Source organism: Octodon degus, unplaced genomic scaffold, assembly GCF_000260255.1.
Source record: "Octodon degus isolate 3935 unplaced genomic scaffold, OctDeg1.0 scaffold00090, whole genome shotgun sequence".
NCBI classification, from domain to species: Eukaryota; Metazoa; Chordata; class Mammalia; order Rodentia; family Octodontidae; genus Octodon; species Octodon degus.
Genome location: NW_004524666.1, coordinates 5807990 through 5816738, shown reverse-complemented (window position 1 = coordinate 5816738; position 8749 = coordinate 5807990). Strand labels below are relative to the sequence as shown.

The 8749-nt window shown below is 38.3% G+C and overlaps 1 protein-coding gene across 2 annotated transcripts in view; it reads left to right on the top strand.

The window, feature by feature from the left end:
- Rtn4ip1 (reticulon 4 interacting protein 1) overlaps positions 1-8749 on the top strand; it is a 46897-nt gene that overhangs the window by 4962 nt on the left and 33186 nt on the right. For both annotated transcript variants that reach the window (XM_023722290.1, XM_004637466.3), the window contains exons 2-4: positions 2938-3089; positions 4432-4500; positions 5633-5757. In XM_023722290.1, coding sequence (XP_023578058.1) covers positions 2938-3089; positions 4432-4500; positions 5633-5757 — 346 coding nt within the window. The remainder of the gene's footprint in view (positions 1-2937; positions 3090-4431; positions 4501-5632; positions 5758-8749) is intronic.

The window sequence follows — 8749 nt, the reverse complement described above, 5'->3', positions numbered from 1 at the left end:
AAAAAAAAAAAAAAGAATTGAAATGGCTTTATTATGATTGTCTCATGACATCTACATTTGAATTTTTATTATTGCAGTGGTGGGCAGAAAACTTAGAGCCTTGTGCGTGCTAGGCTGCCACTCTACCACTGAGCTGCATCCTCAGTCCTGTACTTTTGTTTTGAAGTAATAATTGCTACTATTATGTGGGCATGCTGTTTTATTTTTAAATCTTTTTACATTAGGCTTGAAAGTTATTTCATTTTATAAGATCCATATGTACAATTTGTGTGATATACCTTTATATTTCAAAAGGATGGCTGCATCCGGACTTGCTTAGCTGCTGTTTAATAATATACTGTAACATTTTACTTCCATATAGTATTCTTGAGCTATCTTAGTGTTTTATGACTTGACTGGGTAATATTATTTGCAAGTTATCCTCCTGCCCATGAATTCTTTTTGAGAAAGTGATATTGTTGTTGCCAAGTAAATGGGAAATGATAACTTGGGGGAAAAACATAAGGAATAGGAAATTGTAAACTTTCAGAAGCAGTCATTTCCCTTGACAAGAAAATAAGAGACATGTTTACTTTACTTTGAAGGATGAAAGCTTGCTATTTTTCTGAAGATGGTCACTGCTGTTAGACAAGATAATAAATCATAGATCTGGCTAAATCACTGGATAATTGTAAACATATAAAAATTATAAAGCCAGCAAACTTGGTATCTTTGAATGAGATTAATTTTTTGAACAATGACAGAGTTACGATTTTTCCATTATCAGCTCTCGAAACAAATCAGGTGTCTGGGATGAATCTCTTACGAGTCCTGTTCATTTGTGCTTCCAACCAGGTTCTCAGTTACTAACTGCTAGCTAGCTGTATTCTGTACTTTGGGTTTAAGTTAGTGCCCATTGTCTGCTGTGACTATTCAGTTAAGGCACTGTCATATTAGGGTTACCAAGAGAACTGTTGAAAAACAACCTCGAGCTGCTAACCATTACCTTAGAGAGCATCGAAACATTTTTTATAGCTAACCTTTTTTGTGGCTTAACCTAATAAAGGTTAACTATTCCTATTAAGCCCCATAGAGATTCCAGTTTATATTTTAGTGGTGGAAAAGGACTGTAAGACAGGATAAGCATATAGTTTTTTGAGTGTCATGTAACGAACTTCTTTTTTCCCCTATAGCTGTCCTAACTATCCAGATGCACTGTGTGATGTTGGCATAACAACCGTCAGCTTACATTTTGCAGAACTGTCCTGATTTTCAAATATTTTCTGCCATGTATTTTGATTTTTCATTGGAGAAATGTCTTTTGCAAGCTGTCCGCCTGTTGTCTCTCGCGTCCCTCCTGCTCTTATCTAAGACCAACCCCTATTTGTGTTTTTTTCTCATCCTTTGTCATCTTTTTTTGGGGGGTACCATTGTAGCAGTTGTGTCCTGTATCACCCGTTTTGTTTCTTTAATTTTAGTGGATTATTACCATTGACATTCACATTTACTATTATTATTCTCTCTTGGGAGAAAAAGAGCCACAGAAAAATCTTGTATCTCAGTTGCCCCCTTCTGTTGCTCCATTTTCCTGCTTTCTTCATAATAACTGTCTGAAAGACTGAGCTCCTCTGGGTCTCGGACTCCTTCTGCACTGCTTCCTCTCAAGCACAGTATACCACAGCAGCTGCTCCTGGGTGTCCCTCATCCTCAGGCTGTAGTGTCACACTGCCTGCCAGCAGTGGATGAGGGCCAAGGAAAGACCTAGTAGTGATTCTGCACATGTGTGGTGGGTAGGGAGAGTATGTGATGGTGGGGAGGTAGGCGGGGTGCTCTCGAGCACCTCACATAGTAGCTGGCCTGCTCTCAGAGATGTGTCTGGCAGAAGAGAGAATAACGGATTCTTTTGTGTTTCAGAGGTCATTTTATATATTGAAGCTATGTATTAGGCTACTTAGGGTTACTGCACATGGACTAGCCAAACGCCCACTTACTATAAGAATGTTTTCAGGCGATATTTTTGTAAATATTCTTTAAAAAGATATGTATAATAGAGCAATTAAACTGACCTACTATATCAGAATAGTTACACCCCAGTGTTTTTTTTTTTTTTTTTAAGGGTCTACAGGGTGTTCAGGGTCTCACTACTAGATCGGACTTGTAGTGATCTGCCTGTTTACAGCCTCCCAAGAGCTGGGATTACAGGCTGCACCACCTCCCCCAGTCTCCATCACTGTCTCAGCATGCCCGAGGGGCGGAGCCTGCTCGGCAGGCCTGGGAATGAAACCTTAATCCACTGAGCTCGTTGGTTGGCCCAATCCCAGTGGGTTTTATCCACTCAGAAATCTTTGTACTTACTCCAAAATCATTTTTCTAGAAAGATTATCTTTTTATTTTAGGAAGTAAGGACTTTTTCAATGACCAGTGTCAGAAACAAGTGCTTTATATCCCCATCTTTTTTATTAACTTTTAACAGATTTAATGTTTGTCTTCTTCACCAGATTTAGCATCAGGTGTCTCTGTTGTTTAAAAAGTTCCTGGGGAGGTAGTTCCATGGTATTAAGTGCTTGCCTGGCAAGTGCAAGGTCCTGAGTTCAGTCCCCGGTACCAAAAACAAAAAGTTCATGATGAATGAATTACTAAAGATGCCATCTTAAAAGAGAACAATTTATATAAAGATAATACTGAAAGTTCTGAGGACAGTTTCGAAATTTGAGTTTCAAAGAGATTTTGAGCAGTGGTGGCTTTAATATCAATGAGTGACTGTCACTTTCCAGGCAGTTTTCTTTGATTGGAACAATGCTTGTTTTTGTGTTTTTCTGTGTGGTGACAAAAAATTATAAATGTGATTATTTTATAACCTATATTTTAAGACTTCAAATTATACCTGACTTGTAATCTATATTTTTTAACTCTTTCTCTTTTTACTTCTGGAATAAGTGGATAAATTGTGTTTTGTAGGTGGTTATGGAGCCACAGCTTTAAACATGAAGCGTGATCCTTTACGTATAAAAACCAGAGGGGAAGAATTTCCTCTGACTCTGGGTCGGGACGTCGCTGGTGTGGTGATGGAGTGTGGGCTTGATGTGAAGTATTTCAAGCCTGGAGATGAGGTGAGGTAATCTTTTAATTTTTGGCTCCTTATTCTATTTCTAAATGTACAAATATTATTTTGGAAATACATTTTATATTAACCATTGGTCTTTTCAATAAATGTACTGACCTTTGGCTGGAACCTTCATGTTCTGGATTATGTTGTTACCTTTTTTCCCAAAAAAACAATTTAAAAATAACTGCTGGGTATGGTGGTTCATGCCTATAATCTCAGCTACTTCGGATGCTAATGTAGGAGGATCATGAGTTTAAAAGACCATTCTGGGCAGCTAAATGAGGTACTGCCTGAAAATAAAAACATAAAAAGTGCTTGGTGTGTGACTTGATGCTTCCTCAGTTTAAGCCCCAGTTCTGCAAAAACAAAACAAAATGCATATAAAACCCATAGACTTGAATTGTATTGACTTTTCTAAATTAAGTGCTTTTGAGTCATAAACTTTACTGTTGTAAGACTGCAATTATTTGATTTTTCTTGGAAGAGCTTTTAAATGGCAATTTCTACTTTATGTATTAGATTGTTTTAAAATAGCAAAAGTTTGGTGTAATGTTTGTCAGTTGTCACTTTGAACACATGTGCCAGGAGATTGTAAGGAGCTCTTAATTACAGCGAGGAATTTTCTGGTTGTTTCTTGTTTTTGTATTTTACTAACGGGTCTATAGGGTGTCCAGGGTCTCACTACTAGTTCAGACTCATAGTGATTCTCTTGCTTACAGCCTCCCAAGTGATGGGATTACAGGTGCGTGCCACCACACCCAGTCTCAATTGCCATTTCAGCACATCCTAGGGGCAAGGCCGGCATGGCAGGCCTGAGGATTGAACTCCCAGCCCCTGCGCCTGCTTGCAGGCGCTTTAATCTGCTGAGCTATTTGGCCATCCCTTCTGGTTGCTTTTTTATTAAATAATTGCTTTAATCCCTATGAGATAGGTAGAGCTAGGCCCGGTATACAGATGAGGAAGCCAAGCTATAAAAACAAACAAAAATCCCATAGTGAATAGTGGTAGAGCCAAGATTCAAGGCCCAGACATTGCAGTCTTCCTAGAATTCTAAATAGTCAGTTGGGGCAGGCAGGGGGGATGGCTTAGTGGAATAAGTGCTTCCCTGGCAGGCGCAAGGGCCTGAGTTCAATCCCCGGTTCCACAAAAAAAAAAAAAAAAAAAAAAAAAAAAGTAGTCAGTTGGTCCAGTGGGATATACCATTGTATGTGCTTCTATACTATGACATTTATGTCATATAAAAGTGGATCTTTGTTTGCATTTGTATTGGGAGACACCTTCATACTTGACCTGGGTCAGAAAATACCTGTATCTGTAGTGAAATTGTGTGTCTGTGTGCATTTCAGGTCTGGGCTGCAGTTCCTCCTTGGAAGCAAGGCACTCTCTCAGAATTTGTTGTAGTCAGTGGGAATGAGGTAACTCGTCATCTCTGCTGGAATGCCGTGGGGAAATAGAGACTGACAGATGTCTTTGAAAGCACTGGATGTTTTGCCAATGATATATGACCACTGACTCATTGAAGTTTATGGTTTATGAGCAGTTTTGAAAAAGCTAAAATAAAGCCTGAGAATTTTTGAAAGATTAAAAAATTACTTGGTGTTGCTTAAATAGCACTGCCTAGCAGAGAGCATTTGTCTTTGCTTCATCTCATGGAGCAGGGATTGGAATGCGATCTAGAATGCTGCTGTGTGTTTTGGTTCTTCTACAAAGTGTATACAGTCTGAAACCAGATACATTCAGCACAGATTATGGATTAATCCTAAGCAGAGTTATAGATGTATCAAGCTGTTTTGACTAACTTTATTTTTTTGGTGCAGCCGGGGATTGAACTCAGGCCCTTGTGCTTGCCAGGGAAGCGCTTATTCCACTGAGCCGTCTTCCCAGTCGTGTTTTGACTAACTTTAAACACAGCAGTGCAGTCAGGTGCACTAGCACATGCCTGGAACCCCCGCAATCAGGGGGCTGAGACAGGAGAATTGTGCGTTTGAGGCCCATCTGGGCTACATAGTGAGTTCAAGGCCAGCTGAAACTACATAGGGAGACCCTGTCTTTAAAAAAATAAATAAAGTGTTACCGAGTATACATTTTTGAATAGAAAGGAAGAGGGTAACTTTGAGGAAATTGGCTACAAAAGGGAGACAGGAAAGGGGAAGGAGTATTGCTGACATTGGAGAAAGCCTAAAGAAATTCCTGTCCAGGAAAGGAGAGCAAAGGAAGTAATTGATCTCTTGAACAAATTAGAATGTGTTTGAAGATTCAAGGTTTAATGGTTTATTTTTAGATATAGTTAGGGCTAATGATATTATTGCATGTGGGCTTTTTATAAATGGTGAAATGTATCTTGCAAAATATTACTGTAACTTTGAGGGAGTTAGAGAGCTACTTGGAGAGTATTAGGGATAATTTTGGAATAGAGTGTGCAGTAGACACTGACCTTGGACAATTTATCTCTGAAAATAGCAGGATTGTTAAGAAGGTAGATGTACTTAATTATGCTAATAGACTTGCAAGTCCCTGTTTATTTGTGATTATTGTCTTCGAATATAGGTTTCTCTCAAGCCCAAATCACTCACTCATACTCAAGCTGCCTCTTTGCCATATGTGGCTCTCACAGCCTGGTCTGCCATAAACAAGGTTGGTGGCCTGAATGAAAAGAACTGCACAGGAAAACGGTAAGTCTGTTAATGGTGGCATCTAAACACTCTTTCTTTCCTTCAGTTAATTCTCAGCAGTAGGTTTTTTTTTTTCATAATTTTATTGATAAACAGATAGCAATGAGACAGTTTCAAATCAAATTGGTAGGACAGTTTCAATAACTAACACACTGCATAAATTCTTCTTAGTGGTTAATTGCTGTACAAGATGTGGACTTGAGATCCTATTTACAAACACCATTAGAACAAATCATTCTATTCATTAAGAGAATGTAACTATATATCTATCCTAACCACTTTGAATACACAGATACAAAATGGACATTCATCTGTATACCCCTTTTTTTCTAAGTTCCGTTATTTGAATATTATAGGTGTGTAAACTAGCAAAATATCCTAAAAGAGTCCAGTAGCCCATAATAGTATTGGGTCTTCTGCTTGACTGGCAAGCAGTAGGTTTATCAGAAGCATTAAAATTAGTATTTTATATATATATGATAGACGTCGTGCTGACATTTGAAACACGTTCCAAAGAACTATTTGTGTTGGTTCCTGCTCTTTGACCTAAAATGTGTAGATGGGCTGTAGGAGTCCAAATCTTCTAAAGTAATGTAAAATTTTGAATGGGAACATCTCTGGGAAAAAGGGCCATAGTTTTGTTTTTTTTTTTATCATATTCCCATAGAGGCTATGAATCATCCATTTGTCTGTCTGTCCCTCTGCCCGTCTTTCTTTCTTTCTTTCTTTCTTTCTTTCTTTCTTTCTTTCTTTCTTTCTTTCTTTCTTTCTTTCTTTCTTTGTTTCTTTGTTTCTTTGTTTCTTTGTTTCTTTGTTTCTTTGTTTCTTTGTTTCTTTGTTTCTTTGTTTTGGTACCAGGAATCGGACTCAATCTCACACTTGCCGGGCAGGCACTACACCACTGAGGTTAATCCCTGGCCCTTCCTTATAACCCCTACAGGAAGATGTCAAAGCAAAGGTGTTTGATTTATACCTCTTCCAGGAGTTGCTCTCACATCTGTATAGTTCTATAAAAATCAATTATGAAGGGGCTGCCAGTCACTATTGAATATTCATGATGTATTAGACCCATTCTGATGCTCCAAAGACTTGAATGTATGCTTAAGTTAGTACCAACAGACTGACTGGAAGTGTCTCAGATATGTAGTCATTCCCCTCTCTGGGTTCACGCCCCTCACTTTGTGTTAACCTGTGGTCACCGTTGTCTGAAAGGGGGAGGCCAGTGCAGTAAGATGTGTCAGCAGAATTGAGAATGAGAGGGAGAGACCCCATGTTCACATAACTTGATGACCTTTGTTCTGTGGTGCTTTTTTATTATATGTTTATTGATTGCTTACTATGTCGAGTTTGTAAGTTAAACTTTATCATAAATATAGGAAAGAATCCGACGTAGATCCAGGGGTCATTAACACCTCTGGTTTCAGGTAATTGCTGGGTGTTACAACATACTCCCTATGGCTAGGGGGACTATTGTATTTGAGTTCATATTGGGATTCTGCTACTTTCTAGCTCAGTGATCTACTCATTTGATTTTTTTCTTATGAGTTTGTTTTGAAGAGTAAATGACATAATAAAAATAAAACTGATGGCACAGGTTGTGGCACATAGGAGGTACTCAGAAAATGGTAGCTGTTAGCAAGGAAATTATAATATTTGTATTTTAAGGGCTGGCAACATAGCTCAGCAGACCAAGTGCTTATGCAAGTTCAGGGACCAAGGTTCTATCCCCAGCACCACATGTTGGTACCATAGAAGAAAGTCCATCTTTTTTTTTTTTTTTTTTTTTTTTCAGAAAACTGCATGAAGAACCAGTTAGTTAATGTAAGGGAAAAGAGAGCTGTAGATAAAATTATCATAAATTAAAACAATGTAGTTCTTTTTTTTTTTTTGGAACTGGGGATTGAACTCAGGCCCTTGTGCTTGCCAGGGAAGCACTTATTCTACTGAGCCATCTCCCTGGCCCCTATGTAGTTCTTTTTCATTAAGGGATTTTTGCAGGTAAAGTAAACTCTGTCATTATATTCCTGTTATGAAGTAGTGCACTTTACATCTAAGTTTTAAAAATACTATTTATTTTCCTGGATCCTTGTTTTTAAGAGGACTTTCCTTTCGTGGTCGCTAGCTACAACAATGTCTTCAAGGTTTGAATGACTATCTTCAGTTTCATCCAGTTGGTTTTGCCAGCTTTTAGTGGAATTGTTAATTTCCCAGATTTCTCTTTGAATCTATTTCATGCATTCTCTTTCTTTTGTATATTGTTCATTCAAGGATTTCATCGTTTTTCTATGTTCCTCTTTTTTTATTCATGTTTTTCTATAGATATGCTCAGCAATTCTTTCATTATAGTTATTTCTTTTTTTACCTGAGAAATTATTTCTGATTTGATTTCCTCTATACCCATCTAGAGTTGTTGCTTTACTTCAGTTGCTATCATTTCGGAGATTTCAGGTGTGTGTCTTCAATTACTTCTGTATGGATGTCTTCTGTACCTGTTGTGGGTGGGCTGGGGGCCTAAGATTGCTTTTTGCTCCTTAGTCTTGTCATTTCCTGGAGTCCTCCGGGCATACTAGTTCACCCAAGTTCCCTCCTGCCATCTCCGTGCCAGAGTCTGGGCCCCTCCGGGGTGACTGGTTCACTTGGACTCTGCCCTACTAGTCCACGCAGCCGGTCTGGGCTCTCCCGGTCGAACAGTTCACCTCAGCTCCCTAAGTACTATTTCTAAAAGCATTGTGAAGAGTATTCATCTAATGAGATGCTAACTTTTATCATAAAATTCAAAGCAAATATTTACACTAAAGGTCAACTCTGTTAATTTTTTAAGCTTTTCTGGCCTATCTTTTGAAGTTGCCATTTTCATTAAACACTTTGCTTATGTTTTTTTTTTTTTTTTTTTGCTGAGAAAAAGTATATATTTAGAATTAGCCAGCTGGACTCAGTTTAGATGATCCCAATTTTGTTGGCAACATCCAATGCATCATAATCAGGAGCCAGT